General features: G+C 39.4%; 1 protein-coding gene across 1 annotated transcript in view; it reads right to left on the bottom strand.

Annotated features, from left to right (window-relative positions):
- Nucleotides 1–16773, bottom strand: part of LOC101474448 (solute carrier family 22 member 23) — a 38006-nt gene extending 21233 nt beyond the window's left edge. The window contains exons 1-3 of the mRNA XM_004542741.4: nucleotides 15994–16773; nucleotides 8142–8245; nucleotides 7887–8041 (exon numbers count right to left, since the gene is read on the bottom strand). Coding sequence (XP_004542798.2) covers nucleotides 7887–8041; nucleotides 8142–8245; nucleotides 15994–16428 — 694 coding nt within the window. The 5' untranslated portion in view covers nucleotides 16429–16773. The remainder of the gene's footprint in view (nucleotides 1–7886; nucleotides 8042–8141; nucleotides 8246–15993) is intronic.
- Nucleotides 16774–20107: the final 3334 nt, after the last annotated feature.

Below are 20107 nucleotides of genomic sequence, written 5' to 3'. Positions count from 1 at the left end.
GACTCAATGCTGTAATGCATTTGTAGACTTATTCTGGCAGCATATGTTGGCTCAAACCCTTAGAGACACTTTGTGCTGGTTTTTAGTTTGCAAATCTGTAAATATACAAAAAGGTGGACTAGCAAATCAAGCTAACAAACAATGCGCTAAAAACTAGTTAGCTGCGCCAGCTAACAACTGTGAGTTCTCCATTATCCCCCAAACCACACGAGTCATGAAGACTACAACATTCAGATGGGCTCTACGTGGAAAACAGATAAACGTCTGTCATTTTTTTTCTCCGTCGCTTTTCATTTCTCTCTCTATTAAGGCATCTAGGCTCTTATACACACACCCATGACATGATTAGACATGCAAATAATTCAGAAAGTGAGCAAGCATTCTTCTTCATAAGGTAAGCTTGATGCAAACTAGTCCTTCTTTCATAACAGTAAGATGAAAAACATTGAGCTAGTGTGCACAGTTATACATACAAAAACATTTAATCTGGCAGTGTTTTGTAACAGAGAGAAACTACTTTAACTCATAAATGTTTCACACAGTCATAAGGGCTGTGGACTACTGCCCTAGATCAGAATCACTGTGCTCTCAACCTGATCACAAAATTCCCCAGCAGCCTGTGCAGTCTGCTACCATGACTCAGCTAGCTGAAGCCTGTTTGTAAGTGGGGGGGCGGGGGTTGGAAACTGTGTGGCAGGGGTAAGGGAGGGGTTTGATGTTTACTGTAAAAATGCATTAGTGCGCAGCACCACAAAGCTATAAGCACAATGAGGCCTGTGGCGTGATGCTAAAAAGACTAGCTTACACTGATGGAGCAGTGGGGTATAAATAGCAGCGCTGCATCAGATGACTTTCTATAGCCATTGGCCTTTCTTTTGTGCTCGTTATACTTCGAATCAGTGAAGTAGAGAGATGCATCAACTTGGTTGATATATGAAAGAGGCTAATGTTAATATACAAAACACTTCACTTGTGGCGTTGCTGTAATTGCATCACACTATCTCTTAGTCAAGCATTCTTCAGATGTGAAAAATGCTACTCTAGCAGCTGTGCAACTTCCACAAATCTCTCAATCTTCTTGATCGGTTTATTTTATTTTAGCCTAATCAACCTTTCCCACAACCTGCCTTATTCCACACAACCAGAAAATGCTCCTTTTAAATTTATTGTGTCTCTTTTGTAAGAGTCATATAGCTGTCACTCTGCATCTGCTATGTTGGACCATGCAGTGAGACGGAGTTTGACTGGGAACCCTAGCACAACAGAGAAGATATGTATCAGTCGCTCCACAGTCTTACAACAGTCAAAGACTAATGGATTTCCTGAATGATGCCTCAAAGGCACAAGGAAATAATATACACGGGTGGGTGGGAAGGAGCTGTATTCTATTAACTCCATTAGCATATACTAGCTAAATAAAGATGATTAAAACTTTCAGTCAAATTAAACAGGAAGATTGCAATCATCATAAGATTTTCTAGATCAAAATTATTGCACATGATGTTTCTCACTCTCCATGGTGCATATAATGAAACTAGCACATGGATGGATGAGAAATGGGGGATTAGTGTAATGTCTCCAGTGCAAACACAGCTGAACTTGGGATTTGACTCTGGCTTCCTGTTGAAAGCAGGATAAAACAAAGCAAGCCACAAACGAAGGTCATGTGGTTTACAATGCTGCATGTGATATGACTGAGTGTCAAGACTACAATGTTTCCTAAACTTTTAAATATGTGACACACTTGCGAAGGCAATGCATGTTTTCCACAAAATAAAATGATCCATTCTCTCTAACAACATGTTACTGCATGACCGTGTTCCTACTCTTCGAGCAGCTGTAGAGCAGTTTTGTCAATACAGAGTGGCTGCAGGGAAAATATCACGTGACAGGGGCCGAACATTATTAGAAATAAGGGCGGCAGTATGGCAACACAAAACCTGCACAAAGATCAAACATACAGCTGTCCAGCTAATCCCTGCGCAACCTGAGTGTATTACATCTTACAGTGCAGCAGGACTACAAAGATCTGTAGTATAAAAGGATAATCATAACGATGTTAGAAAGATACAAATCCTACTGAAACTGATTTGTTGTTTTTTTGCTAAGGAATGTGTTTTTAATAAGTATGGAATGAAATGGGAAACCCTGCACCATCATGGAAGGATTATTATATAATACTGTAAGACTGCTGTTTGGGTTTAACTGCCTCATTTTTATATGTAAATGAGGAACTAGTAATCTTTATTCTAATGACAGACTGAAGCAAGTTAACTGAGAAGATTCTCTGTTTACAGTTAATGCAAATGGATCAACATCAATGATTGCGTTATCCACCTCCAGTCCTGGCCCTGGGGATTTATGATGAACCCAACTACCTCTAGGGTTAGTTTTCTATCAAGCTATAAAGACTCTAAATATAATGTTTGATATATTATTGGCAAACACTAGACCTCCCAGAAAGGAGAAGGAACACATCAAATTACAGCATGTTTATGACAACTTTATTCACTTTACTACCATTTAGATTGCAATAAAGTTAAGCCAAAGTTAAGTTATATTAGATCAAATACGAAAAAGTATTGAATGCGATTAAAGTGGAAAACATCTAACAGTAATCTGTGTGCATATTTTATGCTGTAGGTTATGTAGAATGTGCGCTACGTCTTATAGCGCCTCTGCAAAAAACTAAAATTTCCTCTCTTGATCAGAATAGCTACTTCAACGAGGAAGTGTATAACTAATTTTTATGCACTTGTGTGTTCACTGGAACCAGGGGAACAAATGTTATCTTGGTCTCTGACTAGAGATGATTCATTAAAATGGTTCTGGAATGTTGCAATGAAGCTTTTGAGATGATCCCATTTTATTTACAAATGACTAGCTCAACTATTCAATAATTACTCTTCTTGTTTTGTTTGACTCTCCGTTTTGCAGTCTGTTTAATGATGACAAATATAACAAAAAAAAAGAATGTAAAAAAGAGAGCGAGAGGGGAGGAAAAAACATAAAAAAATAAATATGATGACTCCAAAACTCTCCAACCACTCTACTGAGGATGATTAAACCACAAACTTGTTGAAAACGATGACTAAATGTCAGGTTAATTTAAATTTGATGGGTTCAAGTCTACCCCTTTGCCTCTTTCCATCTCACCCCTTTGTACTGGGAGCAGACAAAAACAGTCCCACCATTCTGGGTGTGCTGTAAAGCTTTTCAAGGTACGCAGCGTGGATTAAATTAGAATGACAAGGATGCTGAGGGCCCCGTCCTTCATCATCTCGTCCTTGCTCCCTCTCTCTCATTTGTCCTTTTTCCCTTGCCTCTGCACTGGTCAATTACTGTAGCCAAAGAGGCTCTTAAGGATCCACCGCTGAGCCGAGAACGTTCATCAACTGCATCGCCAATTACTAGGACGCAGCACAGCACAACATATTCACAAACTATTACTTTACCGTTCAGATTGAAGGTCACATTAAGAGAGATGATTTATCTCCAGAAATATTACAGTGTCTACAGACTCTTCCTGCAGTGATGGGAAAGTGTAGTGAAGACAACCACTTTTGTCCTTATTAGATTATTGATTAGAAGTAACAAAGATTAAAGGAGGAAAAAAATGGTGGTTCACGTAAATGAAAATGAAAGAGTTCAATTTAGAGCTAAGCAGGTTGGTAGTTTGTAAGTAATGAGAATTTATGCCCGCATAGGCATTCAGTTTAATAGATGTTAATAGGTTAGTGCAACATAATTACTCTTCTTTCAGCTGATCACTATCCTCGGCTACAGGCAAGTATTAAAGTGGAATACCTTCAATTCAATTCAATTTTATTTATATAGCGCCAAATCACAACAACAGTTGCCTCAAGGTGCTTTATATTGTACAGTAGATCGTACAATAATAGATACAGAGAAAAACCCAACAATCATATGACCCCCTATGGGCAAGCACTTTGGAGACAGTGGGAAGGAAAAACTTCCTTTTAAACAGGAAGAAACCACCGGCAAATCTGCTGCGACCAATTGGGATGAGAGAAGGAAAACAGGATAAAGACATAATGTGGAAGAGAGAAAGATTTATAACAGATATGATTCAATGCAGAGAGGTCTATTAACACATAGTAAGTGAGAAAGGTGACTAGAAAGGAAAAACTCAACGCATCAGGGGAATCCCCCGGCAGCCTACGTCTATTGCAGCATAACTAAGGGAGATTCAGGGTCACCTGGTCCAGCCCTAACTATATGCTTTATCACATAGGAAAGTTTTAAGACTAATCTTAAAAGTAGAGATAGTGTTTGTCTCCCGAATCCAAACTGGAAGCTGGTTCCACAGAAGAGGGGCCTGAAAACTGAAGGCTCTGACACCCATTCTACTTTTAAATACTCTAGGAACAACAAGTAGGCCTGCAGTGCGAGAGCGAAGTGCTCTAATAGGGTGGTATGGTACTACAAGGTCATTAAGATAAGATGGGGCCTGATTATTTAAGACCTTGTATGTGAGGAGCAGGATTTTGAATTCAATTCTGGATTTAACAGGAAGCCAATGAAGGGAAGCCAAAACAGGAGAAATGTGCTCTCTCTTTCGGGTCCCTGTCAGTACCTCTTGCAATTTGGATTAACCGAAGGCTTTTCAGGGAATAATTTTTTATTTATTTATTTTTTGGGGGTGGGGGGGGGGGGGGGGGGGGGGGGAGACAAGCATGTAAGCTTGTTAGTAAAAACAGTGACAGTGTCGCAAAGAGGGAACAGATAGACAGAGACACCGAAGCAAACACGTATTTGTATGATGTATATAGACTTAATACACCTGATTCGCACAGTATCAACAAGGAACTCTGATCATGATGTGTAAACAAACTGGCTCTTACTTCCTCTGCAAGCAGCCAAACCGAAAACAAACCAGTTTAACTAAACCACCAAGACCAACAAGTAACCAATATGTTATTTAGGAATGAACAGAGGAGTGAAAGGGAAGATTTTGATTTGTTAACAAGCAGTTCTTGCATTGGACACTGTGAATAACTGTTGAGTGATCTACTGCTTTTTTACATTAATGTTTTTACTTTATCATTATTAAAAAACAAAAACAAGTACTATGAATACACTGGTTTTCATATGCAGTAAGCATTTGCATGAGCAGTTAAGTAATTTGGCACCTAGTAAAAGTTCAAATCCAGGTACACACTGTAAACAAATTATCTTTGTAGCACATTTAATTAAGTATGGTGATGGCACTGGGTCGTGCCCTTAACATGATTTACAGAAGTTTAATTACAGTCCAGCCAAAAAGCGCTTTTAATCAGCAGACTCTTTTCAAGGCAACATTCTTATAAAATTATGAGCTCTTTCAGAAAGCTGTTAGCTTAAACCTATTTCCATTAACATTACTTAGCTACAGTCACATGAAAAAGAAAGTACTCCAGAAAGGACTACACAGTCATGTGAAAAATCAAGTACACCCTTACTGCTTCCATAGGAATTAAGAGGGTACGCAGCAAGCAGCCAGATGCTGCTAATCAAGCCCACTTGATTAACTCATCATTAATAAGTGTGACCACTTCAATGAAAGCAGAGGTTTGGGCAGTTCGCTGGTATGGGGTATTCAGATAAGTGTTAACACAACCACAGTCTTTCCTGGAAATGTACCCGAAGACTGTGCACTGCTCAGAAACCTGCAAAAGGTCTGTAGAACCTGAGCTACATACCAGATTATACAGATTTAGAATCTGTAGAACACTGAGAAAAAGAGTGAATCAGTATAGGTTAGGCTCAGCCTAGTTTTTAAAGTTGCATCTGAACAAACCATAAAATGTCTGGAATAATGTCCTTTGGACAGATGAGACTAAAGACGCCAGTGTTTGGCCATGACGCACAGTGCCATGTTTGGTGAAAAGCAAACAAAAGATATCAGACCTCAAGACCTCATACTGACTGTCAAGCACGGAGGTGGAGGGGTGATGAATTGGCATTTTCTTTGCAGCCACAGGACATGTGCACCCTGCAGTCATTAGGCTGACCATGAACTCTTCTGTTTACCAAAGTAATCTAGAGTCAAATGCCTGACATCTAAACCTTGACCAAAAGTGAGTAACGCAACAGGACAACGCTCCTCATTTACTAGTATGTGTGTGGAAACATTCTTACCCTTAGCCAAAAATACGTGCGTACAAAATAAATTACTGTCAGATTTATGAAGCATGCGCACCAACCTATTTTCTTTCTTATGTGTATGGTAGTAAATCAGAATCATTCCAGACCAACAGCCTGGTGCAATCTGCATACCAACTGCCACACTCAAATTTCTCTATAAGGAAGGTGTTTAGGAAGGCAGAAAAGGCACAGCGTTCCAGAGAGTCATCACTCCCATGGAAAAAAAAAAGTGAGCCTCAGGCTTAAATATTGGTCTTTGAAATGACTTTTGGCCTAAGACATTCAATTTGGCCTAAGTGGGGGCATCAAATAAGAAAATAAATAAATAAATCAGCAGTCACTTAGTCAAAAAATTAGACTAACTGATGACATCCAACAATGGTAGAAGTCACTGTTGATAAGATGATATAGGAGAATAATGTAATATATTTAAACCAAAGGATTAAAGCCTGTTTTTTTAAATGGTGGAGTCCAAGTATTTTGTGGCTTATGGTGTTTGTGAAAATTATAAATAATGACCAAAAACTAGCAATCATATTATTAGTATTAGTAGCATTAATATTAGTAACAATAGTAGCAGTAGTAGTAATAGTATTCAACCTGAATTTATTCTAATTTACCTACTACTAGTACTAACAAATAAACTCGGGTAAGAAAATTTTGGTAAATCACAGATTTATGTGTGACACTTTTGTACGTGCAAATTGTGCACAGATTTTTGTGTAAGTACTTTTAGTGAATGAGGGCCTAAGGTCCCAAGCACAGCCTAAAATCTGCAGATTTTCTACAAAAAAAAAAAAAAAAAAAAAAAAGAATTAAGGTGTTGCAATCAATGGCCCACTCAAGTCCAGGCCTCATCCTGCAAGAAATGTTGTGGCAGAACGTCAGGAGAGCTGTGCATAATTGAATGCCTACAAACCTCAAAGAAATGAAGCAATACAGTGAGCCAAAATTCCTCCACAAGCAAGTGAGGGACTGATTAAGTCAAGCAGAAATCCATTACTTCAAGTTATTGCTCCTAAAGGTGGCCGTACAAGATACTGATTCATGACGTGTACTTAGTTCTTTATGACTGTGTATAACCATCATATGAATATTTAAACAGCTGTATGAAGTTGGACTTGTGAAAAAGAGCAACTTGGAGGTTGAAATTTTCAAATAACACAACAGAGTGTAAGTTAGCCAACTAACAAGCTACCTACAGGTAAGATTTTCTAACAATGTGTTTATATATCAGTCTACATTTAATCATAGATTATTATTAATGTCTGGCTCTCTTTCACAGCGTGCCTTTTGTCCTGTCTTTGTTCCTTCACCTCCAACTGGCAGGCAGCTGAGTGCATCTCCCTAACCCTGTTTCTGCAGGGAGAAATTTCTCTCCTGAGATTTCTTTCCACTAAAAGAGTTTCTCCTTCCCACTGTCGCCAAAGCGCTTGCTGATAGGGGGTCATCTGATTGTTGGGGTTTCTCTGCTCTCTCTGTATTATTGTAGGGTCTTTACTTGACACTGTAAAGCTTGGGGTGACTTCTGTGGCGATTTTGCGCTATATAAATAAAACCCGAATTGAATTGAAAAGCTGCCGTTTCATGTAACAAAACTGTTATTGTGTTTTTCTAGGAAACCTTCCATTGTTTTCTTTCATGTAATGAACAAACAACCTTAGCAACTACCTGAGGATATAAGGTGTTTGACAAAGGAACCCAAGGGACTTTTAGTAGGGAGTAACTGAATTACTTACTAAGGACGTAGAGAGAAAGGGTGATTCCTGCCAGGCAGAAGCCCTCAAAGAAACGCAATGTGCTGAACATGGGGGCGTTCCTAGAAAAGGCCACAGTAAAACCAAACACCAACATGAACAGTACTGATATGATCAGCACTGGGTGGCGGCCAAACCTACAGAATAAGGTAAGAGCAAAAATGACACTTGTAATAAGCATAAAACACCTTTAAGGTTTGCATGATCTTTCAATTAAGGATGGTGTGAAAGTCTTACCAGTCTGCTAATATTCCAAACACCAGATATCCAAAGATGGATCCAACCAACAGAGAAAACTTTGCAATATGGACTTTCCATGCTGACTCACCAATCAGACTCCACTGTAGAGACAAATAAACAGGTATTAGTTTCAAGAAAATGATGCTGTGTAGATAATGTAGAGGACAAAGATCAATATTATTTTTTGAGTATGCTGCATTTTTATCTCTTGATTAACATTCACCTCTAAGTTTGTCTAATTCATTGACAAATATCATCACTCATAACGCTTTGATATGTAAGAAGGATATACCCTGCAACAGAAGAGCTTCTTGGTATTTAGTCTATAGCAACACTGACACAATATCAACATATTTTTTTTCTGTTATTTAATCCCGACAAGACACCAATGCTCCAAAACAGAGCATCTTGCCAAACATGATATTTCGCTATAGTTCACTTATGATTACTTATTTAAGCACAAATTCTTCAATTACATTCTGCCTGGTTCAAAAGCAATGCAATATATATATGATGAATTACACATTAGGCGTTTTCCTTTATTAGTTGGAGAACCTTACTTAAGTCGATAATCAAGGTTAACTCCACATAAGCAAACACTTTCTTATTACATCATTTATTTTTGTTTCTATGTAGGCTGTCAAGATGGTGACCTATAATACAGTAACTCTACTTTTACTTTGTGACTGAATCCCTGCAAAAAAAAAAAAAGAGAAAAAAAAGTGATTCCTAGAATATGACAACGATGTGGTGTAGACTTGTCTCTGCATGTAGGTACACCCTGTTTTTTTCTCTCCAGCAAGAGGTTGTGACAAGCAGACTCAACACGCACGTTTTAGATTTGAACTTACAGCTTTGACTATCACTGGCATTGTAATGATTATGCATCTGAGGAAGGGGTAAAAGTTGGCACGTTTACAAAAAATGTACTAATGTGTGTGTAAGCATATGTGGAAATGCGGTATATAAAGGCAAAAACTGAATTTGTATAATCTATGAAAAGTTATTATTTAGTCTGCCCATCTTTATTCTTTAACAGCGTTTATTCAAAAGCCTGAACTCTCTTAAGTGTGATTTAGAGATACAATGTAGATTTTTTTTTTTTTGTGTGTGTAACTTGTGTTGTAACCAGAAACCCCTTTTAACCTTTCACCTTAACCTTCCAAGCCATTCAGTCATTGTGGGCTGTGTCATCCCGACGTGTAGTTATACTTTTCAGGAGCTGCATGTCAGGTCACATGGAAGGTTAGGTTGTAGGGTTAAAAGGAGTTTCCAGTTACCTTAGGCATGCTTTCTTGTAAATTCTTTTAAGCAGTCCTCAGGAGTCCCCAGGCTGCTTGAAGTACATTCAAATGGACGTGGGCTGCCTTTTGTTTCCTTTTCTGTGATGATAATTTGCAACCGCTTCAATAATGTTGAGGTTCTGGGGAGGTCAATCCATGAGTGGAAGTGTTACATTGTACGCTTTTCTGTACAAGTTTTGACAAGATCCCCAACACCACTGGCTGAAATACAGCCCCACTTCTTGTGTAATTTGGCATATCACAGCCTTTTCCCCCCAGTTTTGCTTCTTTAAGAATGGCTTCTTGATAGCCACTGAGACCATTTATAATAAAGCATTAGTGAAGAGTATATGGCCCAGCTGAAGGATTAGATGTATCTCCCAGGTCCTGTGTCAGGTCTTAGCAGTTTTTATTTTTTAGATCTCTGAAGGACATTACTTTAAGATCATCTGCTGTAGCAGTAGTAGTTTGGATGGGGGGAGGGGCTTTTTTCAAATTTACATAAAGGTTGGCTCAGGCAAGTCTATGTATGTAGTAAGTCTACCATACGCTCAAGTACAAAGTGAAATTAGCAAAAGGCTTTTTGTTTCTTTTACTTTTGTATTTGGGTTGTTTCTGAAGGGTCATAACCTATCGTAAACTCTACCATAGTGACGTGCTCAAAATGGAATGCCCCAGGAATTACACAGAGCCACCAAGCAGTCACATGACTCACACATGCCACTCATGCATGGTTTCAGTATCGATGTCAGACACAGAAAAACGCAGAGGAGAAAACAAGTTTCTTTTGCGCAACCACAAGACAGCAAAGACTATAAAAAACAGAAACTGGAAGCTGGAGAGACTACCAAAATAAAACTCGCATTTCAATCTACAGTAAAACACACTATGACGACATGTATCAGCAGAGCTGGAAGACTGGTGACTGAGCAGAACTGACATATGTAGGCGACCACAGACAGATGACCAGTGTTATAAAACACGAACATCAGCATTCCCCAAATCACACGCTACAGACAAAGCAGCAATGTCTTACGTGTGTTAAAGGCATTTAAACTGTCTGTGGCTTCATTTAGATTGCTTGGCATCATTAATGTGCTTTATTTCAAAGCCTTCATTAACTTTAACGGTAATTAAAAGTTTTGGAAAAGAGAATCCTACAAATTACAAAAAGCGGGGTTACATACTTTGCTCAATGCTTTTAATATACCAGGCTGTTTTATGCAACCTTTATAAAAGTGACCAAACCAGTCTAGAATATGAATGTTAGTTAAAAAATAAAATTAAAAAATGGAATTTACAAAAAGAATATAACTTACTAGTCAGGAAATGGACTGACTAATAAATAAGCTCACCCTGCTGTCTGCTCATATTTTTACTTTAACCATTGCCTTCATTTGGACAAAGTCAGCCTAAAAATGAAACAGGGATCATTTTTAAAGGTTGGTAATAGAGCAGCACTCAACATGAGGAAGTAACCACTGCAGACAGAGTTACACAACAACCACTTGGATCATTTCAATATAACAAATTATCTTTATTTATAGAGCATTTTTCTAAAGACTCAGTGCAAGTACACACAAGGCAACAAATTTATAGGAGCATATAAAAACATTCATAATGTATCTGTAGATTTAATGTAAAGAAGAAGAAAAAACAGCTCACACACTGTGGAATTCCTATTTTGCCCATTTATTTTGCATGTGAATTAAAAAAAAAACAAAAACCTGCTGAATGTCAAAAATATCTGCATTTTAACACGCTTTAACAGAAGCAGGAAAACACGGGTGTAATTTGCATGATGGCTTCTGTCACTTATCAGTTGTATTACATGCTTGTTCCCAGGGAGAGTCAGCTAACATGTCTCTTTGAATTGTTGGACCGTATTATCGGCCTTCCTTTCATAAAGTATGTGTCCCTGTATCCTGTGTTCATAAAGGACCTTTCTACAGTAGAAGGCTTGACCAGCTGTTATTAAGGTTACTTCTAGATCATTTAACTCTGTTTCGAACTTTGACTAAAACCTTGTTCTTTATCTGTGCAACAGCCATTACTGGGCATACGGTTTTTAGAAAAGCCAGGGAGACATGGGATGACAAATATTTAAGCCATAACAGAAAAATAGCATCTTTAAAATTTAGATTCATCATCACCTTGAGTCAGATCCATGCTTTTTGTCAGGTTTGATTTGTCACTTGTTTCCTTGCTATTGTCTTGCTCATTTTGTGAGTAATGAATAGAAGTCAGTGAGAGAGACTGCTTCTGTACACATGAATCACTTAGCTGAGATAAGATGCAAACCATGAAAGGGCTAAGATCAAATCAGTCAAAATCTCAAGGAAATCTGTTGATCTCTTACAAAAGAACGACCACCAGTGATCAGTCTAGACCATCGAGTCCACTGAGATGAAGATGCTCAACCACAGCTGCACATTTTTGCACTCGCTGAACTACACAGTGGTGGGTGGGGGTTTCAAAGGAGAGGGAGCAGGCCACAGAGGAGGGAGGGGGGGAGAGAGAGATGAAGGCAAGCACAGGGGGAAGGAGGCATAATTGTACAATGTAACCACAGAACATACAAAGATATGGAGGGAGAAGCAAAAAAATAAAGCAGGGAACACATTTATGCAAAAGATAACTGGATAGAAAGAGACAGAGAGAGAGAGAGAGAGACAGAGAGAGGGAAAGAAATGCTCAAAAGCAGTTGTGAGGAGACAGCAGAAAACACAGGGAGAGACTGCTGCATAGTTACTGCCTAGCAACAGACCATCACTGAGGTTATCTGACTCTGTCTGCTTCCAAGTGCAAGTTTTACCACCGCTGGAGGGGTGAAACCCTATATTGTGGTGGTAGCTGGGTGAGGATATAACAAACTATTGTATAAGGAGGGTGAGTTCTTGGAAAAACATAGACCTATAGTATGCGTCCCATAACACACTGAAAATATGGGGTAAAAGAAGTCAAAAAAGGGAACATTACACATGTGATGCTGGATCTGCAGCCTTAGGGACTGAACCTGATGTCACATTATCAGTGTGAACATGTTTCAGATGCAGGCTATGCTAAACATTACATAAGATACCATACCATGTTTGACAAGTTGGCTGATGGCAGTGTTATTTTACTGTGATCAACAGTGACAGCTTGTGAAACAACAAACCTTTGCCTGACCATGTATTATTCATGCCCTCCTGTTGTTGATAGTTAGCACAACTACATATATCTGTCAACAGTCAGACTTCATATGTATTGAAAAGCCATTACTCCTATTACCCAAATTCCATCACACCATCCATAGAAAACACAAACTTAAACCATAGCAAAGGGTCACAGCTTTCACCCCTCCCTGTTCCAAAACAGCACTTATCAGAAAAGAGCGGCACAGCACACATTCTTGTCACACACACACAGCGCCTCAGCAGAGTTTTATCATCTGGTCACACAAGCATCTTTCCTCCCAGCTGACACTGTGAGAGGCTGTCATTGTGTGCTGACTGGGTATCTGCAGCGGGGTCGTCGCCTTTCGACAGCTGAGGCTATTTCAAAGTGTCCCGCACTGATCCAGAGTCTGTGGAAGGAGCCAACCAGCTGGGTAAACAGCATGAAGGGACACAGAGCAGAGGGGCCTGCATGGGTGTTCAGCTACAGTATCATCTTTCAGATCTATGGGTGTGCAGCCTCGAGTTAGAGATACCGTGTCTGGGTGTACCCACCAAGGCTTTTAAAACATAGCGTCCTTATCACATTCATAAGAACCTAACCTACACTACGAGGAGAACAACATGAAGATGGCACAGTTGTATGAGTGCAGTACGGGCACAGCTAAACAGTTGTTTGATTGGTTAATCAATCCGTCTGCTCCTAACAGTTATTCTAATGTTCTCAATTATATTTCTCAATTATTAAATAAAGCGCGGGGCTCCAATTAACTAACTGATTAACTGGCTAACCATTTCAGCTCAGCAATCAGCAGTTCTTTATTTAATCATTTAGGTCATTTATTATTTAAAAATGCCATTTCTTGTTGATTTCAGTGCGAGGAATACACAACTGGTTTACAATGCAATGCAGTGCAATTTAGAGACACATCAGGAGATACTTCATCTTTTTTTTTTTTTTTTTAAGTTTTTGACAATGAAAAAGTAATTCTTTTTTAAAGTGTCATGATAGTCCAATTCCCAAGAGGAGAATCCATCATGTAAATATTACATCATCATCAGTCCTTTACTGCCCGGTGCATCCGATTATCATACAACAACCAAATTGATAAAGCATGAGTTAGAGAGGTTAATCTGTCATTTGAAGAGGTTCTCAGGCCACTATTTCAGGCAGTATGTGCAGCTGCTGCCCATCCCAAAGCAAGATGAGTAGGGTAGGTTGCACAGAGACTGTGTCTGAGTAATGGTATATTCTGATTTCAAAGGCTCGGTTCAATTAAGAAGGACCCTGAGGAGAGCTTTGACTCAATTAGGATGGGTCTCCACATTAACCACTTTGGATCTTTCAACGCTGTCTTCTTTCTGTGTCACCCTGAGAAAGCACTGTGTGAGCAGTGGCACCTCATCACGTGTCAAGTTCGGAAAAATGGCACAGAGTTTGAATATCTACAAGTATTTAAGTGCCGACCTCGTGCAGAGCAGTGTGGGATTAGATTGTCTTCAGACAGTGTGTAAGAGACACTAAGGCGTTTCGTCAGAATTGGCACTCTGTTCTGCTTTTTAGGGATAGTGTGTCATGGATAGCTCAGACCCAGGGATGTGCAGTTTTTCTGTGGCAATCCAAACACAGGGATAAAAGCCAAGTCATCACTTCCTATTCGAGTGCTACATTCTATAGTTTGTGTTCTATGGTGGGGGAGCAAAAAAGGAGGCCTGGAAGACTGAGGGACAGTGTCAAAATAGAAAAAGAAAATGACAAGTACAAGCACAAGAGATATTTTTGCTTCAATTTCGGATTTTGACAGCGTGCCATTCGATTCAGCTTCTCCTCACCGTGACCTTGTCTGAATGTGGACAGCCAGGAGTTAGAGAAGACGAGCATTACCAGACACTTTTAGCAACTGTCCAGGCCCGTTACTGATCTGCAGAGGTGGTAGTGTCAACACAAATCTTAGCATGTACAAAATTGCAACAGCAGCGTGAGCAGAGAGCAATGACTGTTTTCAAATCATCAGCCTTCATATGGGAAACCTGTTTTCAGCTTTAGCCACAGGGAAACTGAAATGTTCTGATTATTAGTAATTTGCATCCACCCAGTCAAATTCTTTCACGTATGACTTTATATTCAGCTGCACTTGTGAGAATCCCCTAGTGCGTGACAACAGTTTATCACGCTGGCCTTTTATGCAGCCCCGGCCCTCAAATTACCCTGTGGACAGCAAATGAAATCAAGATTTCAACTGCCCCAGCTCCCACAGCTAAATTAAAATGCCACAGCTGCATTTTATTTGCTTTATTGTAATAAGGGACATTATCAATGAAAAGCAGACACCACAATGGAGGCGAGCAGTGTGCAATACAGTGAAGCTTCCAAGCTCATCCTTTTTTTAAAAACCCTTGAAAAGGTACAGCTGCTGCCAGCTAGAATGTGACTTGCTGTGCTCTTCAACTGAGTGTGTGTGTGACAGCAATAGTGGACATTAAAGGTTTTAAACAAACTGATTATACAACATTTAGATTATTTCTAAGGTTTAATTGCACCTTGTTCTAAGAATTAATAAGTATTATTTTTTGCATATTTCCAATAATGAAAAAGGTCTGCTCTTCTTTTTTCTTGTACAAAAATAATAATGTTTGTATCCTCATATGCACATGCAGCATCTGCAGCTGGAGACAAGCAGACTGGCAAAAGGAGATATAAAATGTTCCTCCTGCAGCTTGCAGTCCAACTACAAAGACTGCAGGCACAGATGTTGGAATGCAAAGGCCTCAATCCTGAGTCACAAACAACCCGAAAGTGTCCAATATGAGAGCCATAAGATTATCTTACTGCTGTTTGGTTAGGACAGCAATTGGCCGAGTGATGTTTGATCAGGGATGGGGTTGCATTATTCTAGAGAGTACAGTGATGACCTTTGCTCCAAATCAAATGCTCCCTGTCTATTATATCCATTACGACAACCGACCGGCAAATTCCACTAGCCCTGGCAGTTTGCCCCATGTGCCAATGGTGGCTTGTTTCTGTGACAGGTCACCCATTGTGTCAGATGGTGCGATGACTCACTGTCAGCACCATGCATGCCCTCACCTGAATCCTACTACTTTTAGGTCCAACGTGAGCCAATTCGTGGCTGTGTAAATCCGCACTGGAGATGACGGTGCTAGACGCCCCAAAGTGGAGAGAAGACTGCAACAATGGAGGCATAACCACAACCACTACCGAGGTGCTTTCACAACACAATCAGACAGAATTTTAACCTGGCCGTTTAAGGCTAACCGTTTTGTTTTTTCACTGTAACTGCAGCGTTAATAAGCGCATCTTACTAATGTAATATCGACCCTATTATTAGGATGCATAACAAATTATACAAAGGACCCCCCACCCTATCCTCAAGATGGATAGCTTACCTTAGTAACCACATTTTCCTTAAGTCCTGTGTGCAGCTCGAATGTCAACTCATTGTTGTTACAAGACATTCTGGTCGTGATGTTGTTTGTGGAACTTCCATTGACATAAATTGGATCCGGTCGCTCACTAATGTTTTTTGGCCTGCCTAACAGCGAGGAATGAGCTCTACTATGGTTAGTCAGATTTGCCAAAGGCTGGATACAAGTGCTGTTTGGCTGGGCGAGGAGGAAATTATCAGAGAACTGACTGAATCCAATAAATAACGCCGGAATCCATGTCAGCACAATCAGCTGTTTCTGGTACTTCCCAAATCCACCTAGAAATGGCAGAACGGAGCTGTCGATGCGTGTCAGCAAATCCGGCGACGTGGTTTCGGGTGACACGAAGCCGTTCTCAGGTTGATGGTCCCCCGTTTCGAGCTGCACCACGGCCATCGCGGTTTCCCCTACAGATGCCTCCGTTGTGTAGCGAAGCCGGGGTTGCAGTGCTACCCCCTGTCGACTCCACAATGCGTCAATACCTCCAGTTCCGGCGGTGAAAGCCGTGCGCAGTCAATCACTGGAATGGAAATAAGACGCACCTCCTTATTATCAGGAAGCACTTCCCTCCGTCTGACACCAAAACCCGTGCGGGAGTGACTGCAGACACGCGTCCTGAAACAAAAGGCGGATTGCGATGAATTGGGAAACGACGACATAAACTATCCCACGCTTTTTTCTGTCGGCTGATTCTGTTTGTGTAGGTGAGCTGTAGCACCAGAGCGAAAGAATTGCTTCCTGGGAAAGCCACAGGTAACGCACCTGCCCATGTAGGATGTGGCTAATCACTTTAACCTAACGTGGCCACTTGTAACCAGTGGTAACTACCACTTTCTCTTGCAGTCAGACAATGAACCGTAATGTAATCACATAGGTTAAAATAGGCCCTGCATAAAGAAAAAAAAAGGAATTAGTACAAAGTTTGTCTGAGTGATGCTATATATTTTTGATAAACGGCCACATTGCTGTCTCGGTGTTCTTTGTAGCCTATTTATATATTTCTATAATTTAAGGATTGGGTATAATAAAGTAGTCTAAGCGTAAACCATAGATAAAAACCACATATTCTCAGATTTAAAACATCAACAACAGGTAAGATTATGTTCTGTAATGGGAAGGGGGAGGGACTGTAGTGTTGTCCCCGCCTATATTTCCAGCAAACAAAACAACTGTGCGTGCCAGCAATTTAAGCAAACAATATTACGCGCAATAAGAAGTAGTGCTTCAAGTCTACACAAATATGACCAATTAGTGGGCTGATTTTTAACTGATGACTCGGGACAATTAAGTGAGTGGGAGCAGGTTTTAATTTGCTTTCAAACTGAAAGTAAACGGAGTTCGTTTTCTCCTAGTTAACTGTAGCCTGACTCCAAGAGAGACGGGGAAATCAATAATTTACCTTGTCTAAGACTGAACTGTAGCACATAACGTTTATTTAGAAGCTTGGGACGATGACCACAAACTGCTGTCTTATTGTAATTAAAAACTCACGTAGGTTTTCTTCTAAACACTGGCAGCCCCTGATTCCCTGTGTGGTATGTTTATAACTAAGATATAAACTAGTATGTTCAAGTGTACTTAAACCAATGCTCATATGGTACGGATAAAATATTTTTATTTTTTTTCTTCTTAAAGTAGTGAAAATAATCATCGATTTTTTTTTTCACCACCAGATTTGAGGTTATTAAATTGTATAAATGATTTGGCCACCTCCAGCAGCTCAGGTTTGTGTTCCAGATTTTTTTTAGTGCCTTATATCAACCTAACATCACCCCAGAACCCCAGATGGATGATTACTTTGCTTTTAAAATGTTTAATCAAAACATGGACTACAGCTTAGAAACGGTTTTGCAGTAATCACTAGTAAGCATCACCACATTAAATAGCAACCATTTTACTCAGTGAAATTTTGAGTAAATCCCTTTTTTTAAACCTTGAAGATATGTTCATAACTCACTATGATAATTATTATCAGGGCCCACAGTCACAAAATTAAAGACTACATTTACTTGGTCACTTAGTCCCCCCCCCCCCCCCCCAATATACAAATTCAACATCACAGACATGTTGAATAAATAACTTTCTTTTTCTCGGTTAATTGTCGGGGAGGTTCGATTCATATCTTCATAACCTATATTTATCTGACCATGTGATGGTAGACTCCTTATCTACACCACATGTGCATTTGGCAATGCCTCACCCTCCTGGCCGTTATGTGCTAGTGCATGTGTATTTTTATTTATTTATTTTTGTCTCTCTTTTTTAAAATCTTTTTTAAAACTTTTTAACAGTATTTTTTCTTCGTTTCTCAAATAAGGCATTTACTACTTACTTAGTTTGTTTTTATTATTATTTCAGGTGTGTACAGTTCCTCCTAAACGATTAATAATAAAGCAATTATAATAAATATATTTAGGTAAACTTTGATGTCATGCAAACATCTTTTATATATGACCCATATTGTACATTATACATTTTACCGTGGGTTGGAAGCGTGACCATTTTTTGGAGGGCAATGGAAGGACGATTAAGGGTGCAAATGGGCTGCGGTGTCTTGTAGTCTTTTGTTGCACACTGATGTCCCCTGGCGGCAGACTGGAACAACAGCACTGCTGTTTTCTCATTGTAGTGTATGCAGACCATTTTTAAACCACGCAACATCCAAAGCAAAAATATTTTTATTATTATTATTATTATTTACAGAAAAGTCAGTGCTGGTGAAATATGAACATGTTCATAATGTTTGTGGTGTCACCTGACTGTTACATACAGTCTAAAATTCTCCCAAAATACAGGAAAACATATTTCTCATGGTTAAAGGCCTGTTATTAATTATCATTGTATTGTGCAACATCTAATGAGTGAATTAGAAATCTACTTTATCTTGACCTTTCCTCTTTTGTCTTTTTATGTACTCTACTATGTCTACCAGGTAACAAAAAAATAAATCATTAATCACAGGGTTTATTTTCTGTATCCTATCCAAATGTTCCATTCACACAATGCTTTTGATTGTAATCCAGCATGCTTGTGAGTCAACAGAAACCAGTCAATCCTTGTACCATCACTTCATTGCGGCGGTGCTGTTTGTTATCATTCAAGCTCGCTTATTACTCCCTAGCAACTCATACAGGTGTGTCCAGGATCCGCCCCTTATGATGATATGAGTCAGCTCATGTCTGCATGAACAGGTGTGATGCTGTTCTGGCTGTCGGTGTCTGTATCACAAACCAGCTAGTGACACATGAGCTGCAAAATGTTATCACTGCAGTTTCACAGCACTCAGTATTCCAGAACTAAGTAATCTCACGTAGGCCACATTTAATGTGCTCAAATACTGCAATCCAATAATGTCCTGATCAAAACCATAGGATAACCTTTCACAGAGACAAAAAGAGCCATCATGATAGTGTTTTAGTGCAGTTTGGATTCAAAGTCTAACACAGAGTAAATGTTTGATTTATTCTTTAGGGGTCATCGTCAAAGTAAGTAAAGTAATAAAATCATAGACAATGAGAATGATTGTGGACACTATCACTGCAAAATGATAAACACACATCATGACATTAAAGCATCTTGGTTTTAAAATTCTTTCAAATATTATTGAAGAAATGAAATGACAAAAAAAGGAGGCTCATTATGAAATAGCCTATTTTGGGAACTGACGACTGAGGCATGGTCATTATGCTGTTTCTGGCTAAGGTCATGTCCTCTGTTATAGTGTCAGGAATTTGGGGGAGTTTAATGACCTGCTAAAGGATTGGCCTTTTCAAGGCTAATTATGTTTATTTATTTATTTTTATTCCAAACAAAGCCTTAAAAAAAGTGAGCAGAGTTTCTGTTTTTCTATTGCTGGGTTAACAAGCGTGACAATCCCAGATCCCTGACTCATGCACTACAGCATTTTGTTTTTTGTTTTTCTTGTAAGTTATCTTGAGGAAATGTCTCTTTTACAGTATTGTTCTGCACACTGGAAAGTCTGAAGAACCATCTGTGTGGACAAGAGGTTAATGGGTGACACAGTGTCACTTGCCTGCAGTTAAATATACCAGCTGTCAGGGTTCATTTTTCCTGT

Source organism: Maylandia zebra, linkage group LG18 (genome assembly GCF_041146795.1).
Source record: "Maylandia zebra isolate NMK-2024a linkage group LG18, Mzebra_GT3a, whole genome shotgun sequence".
In the NCBI taxonomy this organism is placed as follows: Eukaryota; Metazoa; Chordata; class Actinopteri; order Cichliformes; family Cichlidae; genus Maylandia; species Maylandia zebra.
The sequence above is the reverse complement of the archived record's forward strand: the minus strand, read 5'-3'. Positions and strand labels throughout refer to the sequence as shown.